Raw genomic sequence first — 12,809 nt, 5'->3', positions numbered from 1 at the left:
GGATAAACTAACGTTGGTCATTTGTAATGTGCCTCGAGACACATGAAGTCTCCAATAAGAGGTCTAATTGAAAAGTTTGGTTAAATTTTGGTGCAACGAAATTGCGAGCCCAAAATCTTGATTAAATTTTGGTAAAGAGGATAGTCAATGCAAACTAATATGAATTCAAAGGGAAAGTGATCGCTATAATCTCTACTTTGCCATAAACAAGGAGTAATAAGTTAATGATAAATTATTTACATCATTGCAACTATTAATAAAAATGAGATGTATTATATTTTGAGCCTATTGTGATCCATTTCTTTTAGAAACTAGACCCATAAATTAATAATAATTTTTTGAGCATTATACCATGTAGGTCACGTTTGGGTCACCCATCAAGAAAGTCTCAAATAAGGTTTTATTTAACCTGTGATAAGATATGTATAATAATTTGTTCAAAACTTATGGTGCAAATTGCAAAGTTAGTTTTAAAAACCATGTACAACATAAGTGTCATACTAGATCAAGGTACTTTGACATTAAAGATCAAAGTGATATGTCATTTTTGTGTTAAATTGATGTTACATATTAATTAAAGGTTTTTTAATTAATCATAAATAATAAAATATTTATTATTAGTTGAAAATAAATTAAATTAATAATAATTATTAATTAATAGTTTACAATTAAATTTTAAATGTATGATAAATTAAAATATTCAAACCATTATAATTTTGAATTTTGAATAATATTATAAATTTAGTTTTAAATATTGATTAATTTATGTTTGTTATAATTTCAAATAAAAATAAAATATATTATTATTATTATTATTTGTTTTAAGTTTGATTAGTGAGATATGATTATTTGAATACATGTCAACATGTTTTTGCCAATTATGCTATAGCTCACCAACATAATTTTTTAATTACTTAATATAAAAAATAACAATATTTTTAATTTATATTTATAAATAATTTTAAATTGAAATAAAAATGATCAAAAACACTTATATAATCTATATATTAAAATAATAAATTAAATACCATAAATATGAAACAAAATGAATTTACATTTTGATAAATCAATTAATTAAATATTATCATATATACATTGCATTATCACAAATATAGATCAGTGGAGTTAGTAATTGGAACATTGGAACACTACTTTGATAAGGATCAATTCTATCTATTATCACTTTAACTATTTAGATATTTCTTGATTGCTTTTGATGTGGCATAATAATGAATCATTTTTGAAAAATAAATAATATATATATATATATATATATATTTTACTAAACCTATCTTGAAATGAAGAAAAGTGTTCTAGTTTATATATTTAATTAAACTTGATATAAAATATTTATGAGAGATATGTAAATATTAATTTTTAATTAAATATTTTATATATATATTTATTTATTTATTTATTTATTTTATATAGAAAGTAATATAAAAAAGATAATGTGAACTAAATTAAAATAATTTTGAAATATTCAATTAAAAATTAATATTTACATATCTTTTATATATATATATAAATATATAACACTCCATAAAAATCTATTAATATTTAGATTATTTATAAGAGCCTTAACATATACCTCGACAAAAATGTTAAAGATTATTTTTCTTTTCTTTAAACGAGATCATAACTATAACATGCTTACCATATGAAAATTAGAAAATAGAATTTAAACTACTTTTCTTTTCTTTAAACGAGATCATAACTATAACATGCTTACAATATCAATATAAAAAATAGAAATTAGAATTCAAACTCTACGGATTCAACTTTTTATGCATTTGGTTTGTAAAAGCTAAATGTACCTGGGTGTAAGGATATTTTTTTTGATAACTGATCTACTATATATAGAAAAAGTCAAGTTTAATTGTTTTATGTTTTATTTAAATTTAAAGAGATTGTTATTAAAATTTAATTTAAATATATAAAATATTTTTGATTCTAAAAAATATATTTGTACTCAATTTATATAAATTTAATAAATCAAATTTATTATTTTTAACATTTTTTAACTAAATTTCATATAAAACTCATCAAGAAATCTACCTTAAAAAATGTTTACAAATTCCAAATAAATTTAAATCCATTCAGTTAAATATTATTTATTTATTTATTTAATTTATTTTTATATATTTTCAAAAAGGAAATGGATAATCAAATATGGTTATATATGTTTTTGTCCAAATTTTTTATTCAATATGTATTTTATTTTATATATGATGATGATGGTGGTGGTGGTTAACATCCACTAAAACCAATGAGGTCTATTAGACCTTAAGAAAATAAGAAATTAATTGCAACTCTTTAAAATTTTATTTCTAGGCTAACTTAACAAGTCAAGAAAACTGGAAGTGTGGCAAATGTGGACAATCTAAGAGAAAGTGTTTTTCATCTTGCACCCTCTTAGTATCACAAAGGTAACAAATTCTTTAGTCCCAGAGAGTTTTGGCAATAGACCACAGCCCTGGTTTCACTTAGAAACTCATGAAAATTAGTTCTTATCCTTGCAATGTTCATTTTTTTCTCAATATTAGTAAATATAGAGAGATAATTTTGATACGTCTATTAAAAAAAAATGTTTGCATATCCAAAACATATTCAAATTCATTTGTATATATATAATTATATATGTTTCCAAAATATTTTACACTCATAAATAAGACAATATATCATCTTTCTTTCCTCTAAACAAAATCACGACAATAACAAAAGTGATTTACTATATTCCATGAGACATAAAACAATTTAAAAATTATAGATATATATATTCTTTGAATTTAATAAGATTGTTATTTTTCATTACTTCCCATGTAATAGAAATATATAAAATGATTCATAGTTTTAAAAAAATCCAAAAACATTTCATTTATATAAATAATTTTGAGATAATTTTATTACTTTCTAATAAAAAAAATATTTAATTTTCTCAAATAATTTTTTTTCCTTTTTAATATAAAATATAATTTTTCCCGCATCATTCCTTCGAGTGTGACATTATAGAAAATCTTATGAAAAAGGGGCTTATCATAATATCGAATTAACATCACTGGCCCGAGATATGGATGGAAACGATAGAAATATATCAAGCAAATTGGAATGACAGACTTAAGAACGCTTTAAGAAAACATGATAAGGATAGAAGCGATAGTAATATAATACCTAATTCGAATAATGCACTCAATACTTTAAGAAAACATTGAATGCAATGATGGCATTGAGCGACAATGTGTACCTTGGTCTAACCTGTTATTTCACCCAAACATATGTCTTTTTAATATTATTTTATATATATTCCAAAGTGTGTACGGGTACCTACTTGGCCACGTTTGGGTGCTCCACTAAGGTGGTTCGCTTGTTTATGTAAATCTCCAGCACCCCTGCCCGCAACTTCTTGTCAATCACAGTGACCCCTAAGCGGGGGGTCAATGAAGGATGAGTATTGATTGATTATGGGTGCAAGTACTCTTGTTTTGGTGGAAACCTGTCAATTTCTCTTCGTGCTGATGCTGACCCTAACACTGGTGCAAGGTCCAACATTGCGGCCTCGGGTATTGTGTGTGCAATTAAATATATTCTCAGTGCAACTTTTGTGTTTTAGTGGTATAATCACACTACAAGATTTGCAAACAATAAAGAAATATATTGATGTAATTCTATAGTCATAACCAAAAGTTTCACAAAAACTCGCACGCAGTATCGAGCAAAATATATATATGTAGAGTTCTAATCACAAGGGAATTAAATGATATCAAAATCTAGGGTTTATCAGTGGCATCAGAGGCAGAAGCGGTGGCGTTCCGCTTCAACCCATGGAGAAGAGGCTGTGTAAGGTTACTGAATTGCTTGGCTGTGCTGCTGTTGTCGTTGTCGTTGCTGCTCACAGTTATGGGCAATGCGGATGCTTCCTCTTCATCTGCAGTGCTGCTGCTTTGAGCCTGTGGAGCCATGATTGCCTTGGTCAGCAAATTCAGCCTCTTTTCCTCGCTCTTCCCCCACAGTACGAAGTACAGACCTGCTATTATGAGAATCGCTCCGATTATTCTGTACATATCAATGCCAATATAATATGCTTTAGTACTTGGGAATATGTGAAAGTATCACAGAGGAGCAACAGAGAGAGATTCGTTAGGTAGATAGAATTATACCCTCCCAGGTAAAATTGCTCTCCTAGAATAATGGATGCCATAACTGCTACGGCTATAGTCTGAACAGGTTGGTACACTGCGACGAACACAGGCCCTCCTCTATCAATACACCATATCTGGACTGAGAAGGCAATGCCAGAAGCCACTATTCCCTGCAACAACAAATCTCCGTAACTGTTATGGCTGTCTATGTTAGTCGTAACTAGTCATTTCTGGCATTAAATCTGGAGAAATTGATCTCCTCATTCACGATAATATTTAGATTGATCAAGATTGCGTTATTAAATAAAAAATTATGAAATTTGATATTATGTAAATCACGAGTACATCAATGGATAAGATTGAAGAGAGTTTTCAGCCAAAATCACATTAAAATTTATTTTTCAACCAATTTCGAATCACACAACTGATTCGAAAACCGTTGAAAAATAAATTTTAATGTAATTTTCACAATAAATTTAATAAACTCTAACCAAAATAATATTAAGTAAACCATAAAATTCAATATTAATTTATTATATAAAGCTCCATAATTCGAGCAGAGAAACAAAAGTACTTACGGCGTATAGAACGGTAAAGAGTTCTCCCCCAGAGTGCATCTTCCAGTGACTGGGATCCCTTTCAAAGAAAGCTGCAATCGCCAGGAATTGAATAATGCCGAAGAGGCATGTGAATGATGTCACAGAAAGGCGTGCAGGGTATTTCTTCAGCACCGGCGCCTGGAAAGGACGTGGAGTTCAATACAAAGTTAATAAAACACACTATGGTATAACTAGAATGAGGTCGATACTAGGGATTCTATAATATACTCTATGCCAGATTCTAGATATGGCCATATTTGTCTTTATTTAAAAGTGTGCATATTAATTTTTTTTAAATCAAAATTTTGATTTTATCTCAATGAGATGTTGACATATTCTCGCAGTCTATTAATAATAGAGTTTGTACAGTAATAAGTTTTTTATTTTTATTTTTTTATCTCTGAATTTATTGATTATGTTTTTATATTTATGTAATTTGATTATAAATTTACTAGTTAATAATCCAGTATTAAAGATGTTATCATAATTTTTATATTTTTTTTACATTAATAGATAGAATTCACAATAATAATTTTTTTTATTTTTAAATTTATGATTTTGTTTTCATCTTTATCTATTTTGATTATAATTTTTTTATACGAGTTTGATTATAAATTTTCTATTCTACTTGTTGATAGTCAAGTATCAAAGATGCAGCCATATTCTCATTTTCTCTTTTACATCAATAGATAAAGTTATCATAAATCTCCTACATTTAAAACTTCATGATTACATTTTCACATTTACTTAATCTAATTATAAATTTACCATATTACTGATTAATACTCGAATATCAGATTAGTGAAAAGTAAAATGAAAAATAGTGAAAAGTAGAATTCAAAGTAGAATGTTTAGCTGTTTTAGTTTCCTATGTTTTAGATTAGTGAATTTGTGGTTCGGACAATCAACAGCTGATTCACAGCCCCAGATTAGCCGATTGTGCTAATTATAGCTGTTGTAAGAATCTAGATGGATAGAATATGAAAGTTGGATACATCTTACAAACTGGTTAGGTAGTTAGCTAATGTTTAATTATAGCTGTGGTAAGAATCTAGATGGATAGAATATGAGAGCTGGATACATCTGACAAACTGGTTAACCAGCTAGCTAGTGTCTACTTATCACCCCATCTGATATTTTTGCCCATAGTAAGACTGCTAGTATGTAGTTCATATAGGAGAATTGAAGAAAAATGAAGGATTTGAAGAAAGTACTGATCTATATATAGAAAGGGATAACTGAATCACCTGAATGACTATCCAGCCAGACCAAGCTAGGCAGTTTCCGAGGAGATAAATACAACCCAGTGTCCAGTTCTCAGTCTTCAGTTCAAGGGGTTCAACATCATATAACTCTGGATTCAAAGAACCAGAGTTGAGGCTTCCCAACCATAATTTGGTAATCGGGGGACCTTTGTACAGAGTTATAATCGTAGCGCCCCCAACGCAGGCTACAGTCCCAACTATCTTGGCCAATCCATCTAGTCTTCTTATGTGGACTTCTTCCAGCCTACAGACAACGTAAAGAACTCCAATATCAACAACACATTACATAAATCAGATCAGCAAGTCTTATGATGTTTAGAGAGAAAATTGATCAATTTTCGGCCAGTATTTCAAAATTCAAAGTAATTGCTCCAAAGTTTTTCGATCAATAGAGAAAACTAATGTCACATAGTTATGAGATTCTGTAAATGTCCATTATGAAAGAACAGAACAGCCTGTTAAAAGATGAACTACTTTCAACGATAAAGACCACTTTCCGACCAGTATCTTAAAAAAATCATACAACAGTGGAAAGTGATTTGCTTTGCAAACACAATATCGCAGAGAAAATGGTCGTTGCTAAAGGTTACCCCAGAATTGCCGCCATGATAAAGGTGATAGCAGGCACAGAGTTCTGTATGGCAGACGCAAATGTGGGAGTTGTATAATACAAACCCAGCAGGTAGAATCCTTGATTTGCAGTTATCCTGTGTTAAACACCAACATGATCAGATTTATACCCAAAAAACGATCTGGGTGTTTCTGAGAACAGGGGGCATCATATTTACAGACTTTGACAAATAATGGGATAAATGAAGAATAAAGATTTTTTGCCCCGAGAAGCAGTACCTATCCATGACATGTGGACATGATTATGCACAAGATAAGAACAAACAACTAAAAACAAAGGGGCTCTTTTAAACCTCCTATGTCAACTCCAGTCAAAAAATTAACAAACACGTAATGGAAATCTCTATTCAGAGTAACATGAATGACAGGACGTTGAATAGCAGGCAGGCATCCATTGGTTGCCAAACTCAACTTACCCGCATAATGCAAGCAGGAAGAATTGAACCAGAAACGAGAGAGTAAGCGGTGGCCGTTCCTTTCTATATTTGGGGCAACAACATGCATTAGTACAGTACTGGCAGGGTAAAACAAAAAAGCAAAAAACCAGAGTACTGAGAAAATCCATCCATTGACATATCTAAGCTTAATTACTTTTCAAGAAAATAAGCAGCAGGACCAAGCAGCAGCAACGCAATGATGTTTCTGTAAATTGGGAAGACGATCTTGCTGATTCCCATGTTAAGCGCAGCTCTGGACACAATATGAAATCCGGCATAGCCAAATTGCAGTGCCAGCATGGCAGCATGCAGTTTCACTCTCTCTGGCACCACACATCTGCTCACCATGTCGGCCATATCGCATTAAGCCAAAGAATCAATACACAGATACTATGTGTATATGCTTGAAAGAACAAGAGTACCAGAAATATTGAATCAATCTGAGAATCTCATAGACACAGACACAGAGAGAGAGAGCCACAAGTGTTGAAGCGATGAAGGGCTGGACTCTTTTTAAAGGACAAAACGGCGTTTTGCAATGGAAAAAAAAATGGTGCAGAGACAAATGGGACCCTGGAAGGGACGTAATTCAAAACTATTATTTCCTAGGCATCTGAACGAATTAGGCCAGCCCCCTTTCTCAGGCGCACGCTTCTGGCTAAACAGTGAACAAAGGACTTACAAAATATTGATGACAGTGCATTGCATTTGGGACTGAGCGCCGCTGGGGGTAAAGCTATATATTGGAAGGATCTTTGGGTGAAACATTTCAAAGTCCGAAGGGCCAAAAGGTAAGACAGTGGTATCAGTATGAAAGTGCAAGGGTGTAGGTATTAAAAAAACAGCAGTCTAACTAGAATGTTTTTTTTGTAAAGCAAAAAAATTTGAATTTTTTACCAGATTCGGATCACTGTTTTTCGCCTTTAACAAAACCTCAAAGCAAAAAGATAACGAGGCCTTAAAACAGAGATGGATGTAATTCCATCGGAAACCAAGGTATAGATGAGCAACCCATACGGAGAGGCCCACGCCCGACCAGTGGAGACCCACCCTCCTTTTTCCCCTGTCCCGCACTCTGATTACTTCCATTACACCCATCTTTTCTCCTCCATTTATCAAAGCTTTTGTTTCTTAACTAATAAATAATCTCTGCCCTTTTCCCCGCACCTCCTTAAACTTGGCAGCAAATGTTTAACGGACAGATGTGCGAACGTACTCAACATCACCTCCTGTCCACCCTTGCATTCATTTGTATCACCTCGTGTGGTGTCCTTTCATGCGAGCTCATTGGTTGTTCCCACCGCTTGGCTATTCATTCATCTTCTTGCTTTGCATATCTGACCATGCACAAATGCTTTGTCATATGCTAAGTGTCTCGATGGGCCTAAACCCTGTTTTTAGTTTTGACATCATATACTCACCATCTTCATTATTTCATTTCAGTTGGTGAGGAGCATGTAAGGAAGACCCATTCATCTTTACTCTCACTAGAAAAATCAAGGCCACATATACCCACGTTATCTTTACAACTAGGACACATTGTACAACCCAACAAGTGATAACTTTAACGTCCCAGCCAAGCCTAACACAAAGCAAAACAAGTCAAATGACTTTGCTTATAAGCTCTATACCACATAAATGTAAAGAAAATACATATAGAGTTACGGAAATATATCACTACACTCAACCACAACTTTAACTTGGTTTTGAGGATCTTATAAGTTTTCATCTATGCTTCATTAGTTGCTTTCATTTATGCTTCATTAGTTGGTTGAGAATTTGTTTCCCATTAGGATTTGTGAAAGGTGGGTGTGGATAGAGACTGAAGCATCATTTATCTTATTTAGTGGATCTTAAAGAATGGTGATTTTGGTGTAAGGCTTGTTTTTCTTATTATTCAATATGTTTGGTAGCTCCCACATATAATGAATTAGAGTTGACAAATGAGGTATTTATTAGCTTTTGTTAAGCATCAACTTTTATCATTTATGGTGACCATATTGGTTTCATGTGAGACCTCTTTCAACAATCAATTAGACATGCATTAGTGAACAACATTCACATCTCCTTTGGAGTTTGAGAAAAATACGTCACTATCTGTGTCTACTTGCTAAAGCTAGACAATAAGGTTTATTGATAACTAACAAGTAAAGCTGGATCAAGAAGATTTTGGCAAGTTCAGTGAAGAGTGAAATGATAATGGCGTTTGTGAAGGTTTATAGGAGGGGTTAGGCTTATGGTTGACAAGACTAGAGTGAATGAGTAATTTACAAGATGAAAGGAAAATTCATTGAGCAATGAGAACAAAGAACAACAATCAATGTGAGGTGTAGATTGATGCTTTAACACGCACCATCATAGATCAAGTGGAAACTACTTTAAGGGAGAACTTGCTTGTGTGAATAATAACCTCCATGATTCTTAGCTATAATTACCATAAGTACGTTAAAGGGAGAAACTACTTGTGTGAATAATATCATTGGTTAGTGACTCTAAGATCCTAGAGAGTTCCATCCTTGTTCATTTAGTTAGGGAAGTTATCTACAACCAAGGCTTAGGGTGGAGCATTCATCAAATGAGCAATGCTTACAAGGTGGCTGTGGATAGAAACCAAAGTAGAATTCATCCACCATTTATCTCATTTAGTGAAGTTAAAGGAGGGTCATCTCATTACAAGGCTACTTCTCCCAATCATGTAGGGTTGATGTATGTTTGGTAACTCCAGCATGTAAAATTTGAGCATTTATAAATGTGGTATCTACTAGCACTTAATAGGCATAAACTTTATCATTATTGGCAACCATATTGGATTAAAGTGAGATAACCTCCAACAATTAATTAGCAATACATTAGTGAACAACATTCACATCTCATATGGAGGTTGGACAACATACATCTTTGTCCATGAATAACAACTATAGTCAAATGGTGAGGTTTATTAATAGGATGAGTAGAATTGAACCAAGAATATTTGGCAAGTTTGATAGACTAAACTAACATTGGTGTCTATGAAGGCTTGTGGAAGAGACTAGGCTTGTAGTTGAAATGATTAGAGTGAATGAGAAATTAGGAGAATAGGAAAACCCATTGGAGAATGGGGAGAAGGAACATGCAATCAATGGGAGGTATTAATGGACACTAACACCCACCATTACATAACAAGTGGATGTTGCTTCAAAGGAAAACCTACTTCTATGAATAATATCCTCCATGCTTCCTAGATGCACCAGACGCCAACTTTACAGGCTAGGATGAGTTGTTGTTCCAACTAGCAATGCCACTTACGGTGCCCTTTTATATATAATGTATCCTTCATGAATTAAATTGGAGATATGTCCATAGATGAATGCATCACCCAAAAACTTCACACATTAGTAGGATGGATCAAATATCCGACTAAAAAATACAACCTTGGGTGCACTTTTTACAAAGATGTCCTTCATGAACATTAAGAAGAAAATTTAAGATGTGTTTAGTAATGAGTGCACCACTCATAAACTTCCGGTGCTCGAAGGATGAGTCATTGGTCCACATGATACTGCCACTTAGGGTGCACATTTTACAAAGATATCCTTCATGAACGTTAAACAGAAAATTTGAGAAGTATTCATTGATGAGATTACCACCTATAAAACTCACACGCTTAGAAGATGGGTTATTATTGGCCCACATGTTAGTGGCAGCTAGGGTGTGCTTTCTATGAGAATATCTTTCATGAAATTTGGGGAGAAAGTTGAAGATGTGCTTATTGATGAGTGCATCATGCATAAGCTTCACATGCTTGGAGGAGGGATCATCCCCACCTGGTAGTGACACCCAGGGTGTGCTTTTTTTATTCCCTCATGAAAATTTGGGGAGAAATTTTAATATGTGCTCATTAATGAGTGCACCACCTGTAAAATCCACTTGTTCAAGCATTTTATGAGGATATTGTTTATGAAGCTTGGAGGGAAAATTTGAGATGTCATGTTCATTTTTTAGCACACCTAGTAATCTTCACAAGCTAGAAGAATAGGTCATTCCATCTAGCAGTACCACCTAGGGTGCACTTTTTATGAGGATGTTCTTCATTAAATTTGGGTAAAAGATTCAATATGTGCTCATTAATGAATGCACAACCCATAAAATTTACATGCTAAAACGACAAGTTATCCCACGTAACAATACCGCCCAAGGCCTACTTTTCGATATAGAAATTACGATGTAGATTTGCAATTGCTCATGAAGTTTTAATCAAAATCACAAGACACAATCCTACTCTACTGCTCCGCACACATTAATTCACAATCTAGAACAAAAAATTTAGACATGTAATAAGAAATAACACACATTCAACAAGTATTTTTCCCAAGGAAAGTAGACTGTTAAAAACCCCAATGCCTGAATGCATTAAATCAGAAGAATAGAGTTGTATTACAATTGCTTTGCTCAACTGAGCACACCCTGCAAGTGCATAACCTATCTCTCTGCTCACTAAAAGGATCTGACCCAAACTTAGTCAATTTTTGCCTCTGCTTGAGCTCCTATTTCTTTGCATTGTTCTTTGAGAAATTAGGCCCCTATTATTTAGGAAATTCCTCAAATTGATTGCGAAATTCCTTTAGGCTAATCCTTTGACTGCACGCAACACCTGTACACTCAATATTAGTCTACAACTAATGTTACACTGCAGGATTCTCCACCTCAACTGAGTAACTCGAATTCTCCGCGTGCACTAGCTATTTTGGGTTGGTTGATCACTGAGTTTGAACGAAATCCCATTGCTTAACTGACCTTCCACCAATTCCTCCAAAAGTTGGAACTAGTTTAACTGAAAACAACATGAGATAAGTAACCTTGATTACTACAAATTAGCAATCACATATGATGAACTGAACTCTATCTCCTCCAACTTGAATTTACCGAGTAAATTGGGTGACACAAGCCATGTCACACAAGTTAATATCATTCAAGTTGTCTATTGATGTGGAAATTCGACTTTTCTCAATTTAATCAAGGCAAAATGAATTTGAGAATGTCTTGCTGCATTTTTCAACATTCGCACTGATATCTTCATGAAATTTATCAAGAAAATTCAAGATGTGCTCATTGAAGAGTATACCACCCATAAAATTCACGCATTGGAAGGATGAATCATCCATCCGAGGAGTATCACATAGGCTATACTTTTTATGAGGATATCATTCATGAGTTTTGGGGAGGAAATTTAAGATATGCTCATTGAAGAGCACAAGCAGGGACTTCACAGACATGTTGTCAAGTGGCTTTCCTATCAAAATCATAGAGGGAGCTACAATTGTTGGAGCTATTTCATTCATTTGATAAGATGCATAATTGGTTGTCATCTTCTTATGCACCCACATTTAATAATCCCACTAGACTATTGATATGCCTCTTGATCGGGAAGAAGATTATCTTGTCAAATCACTTGCAAATTAAGATGCATAATTGGTTGTCATCTTCTTATACACCCACATTTAATAATCTCACTAGACTATTGATATGCCTCTTGATCTGGAAGAAGATTACCTTCTCAAATCACTTACAAATAAGAAATACTACATGGAAGATGCAAACCATGAAATGAGAGGAAATAGGTTTCTACATTTTCAACCCTCTATTGATAACTACGAAATCCCCTATCTTAAATCCCTTTTTCCTTGAGCTTTATATATTAAGAGGTTATAAAAGTCTTCGCTTCATTGTTAGTGATATGACCTATACCGCGGGAGAAGCTTA

At 33.0% G+C, this 12,809-nt stretch overlaps 1 protein-coding gene across 1 annotated transcript; it reads right to left on the bottom strand.

The window, feature by feature from the left end:
- Window positions 1–3,631: 3,631 nt before the first annotated feature.
- Window positions 3,632–7,780, bottom strand: LOC149221721 (auxin-induced protein 5NG4-like). Its single transcript, XM_089385202.1, has 7 exons — window positions 7,225–7,780; window positions 7,050–7,112; window positions 6,594–6,710; window positions 5,986–6,247; window positions 4,718–4,876; window positions 4,158–4,309; window positions 3,632–4,053 (listed from the first exon to the last, which is right to left on the bottom strand). The coding sequence occupies exons 1-7, from the start codon at window positions 7,425–7,427 to the stop codon at window positions 3,768–3,770; spliced, it is 1,242 nt and encodes a 413-aa protein (XP_089241328.1). The 5' UTR covers window positions 7,428–7,780; the 3' UTR covers window positions 3,632–3,767.
- Window positions 7,781–12,809: the final 5,029 nt, after the last annotated feature.

The sequence above is a fragment of the Pinus tabuliformis genome, chromosome Q (assembly GCF_031772625.1).
Source record: "Pinus tabuliformis cultivar Carrire ecotype Pingquan chromosome Q, CPIR1, whole genome shotgun sequence".
Lineage (NCBI taxonomy): Eukaryota > Viridiplantae > Streptophyta > Pinopsida > Pinales > Pinaceae > Pinus > Pinus tabuliformis.
This window is presented reverse-complemented; position numbering and strand designations above follow the sequence as displayed.

Excerpts from the sequence above, each read along its gene's own strand:
- LOC149221721 (XM_089385202.1), bottom strand. The coding sequence starts at position 7,427 with ATGGCCGACATGGTGAGCAGATGTGTGGTGCCAGAGAGAGTGAAACTG. Across the intron at positions 7,113-7,224 it reads GCTGCTTATTTTCTTGAAAA|AAAGGAACGGCCACCGCTTA; the intron begins GTAATTAAGCTT and ends CCCCAAATATAG. Across the intron at positions 4,877-5,985 it reads CTGGCTGGATAGTCATTCAG|GCGCCGGTGCTGAAGAAATA; the intron begins GTGATTCAGTTA and ends CGTCCTTTCCAG.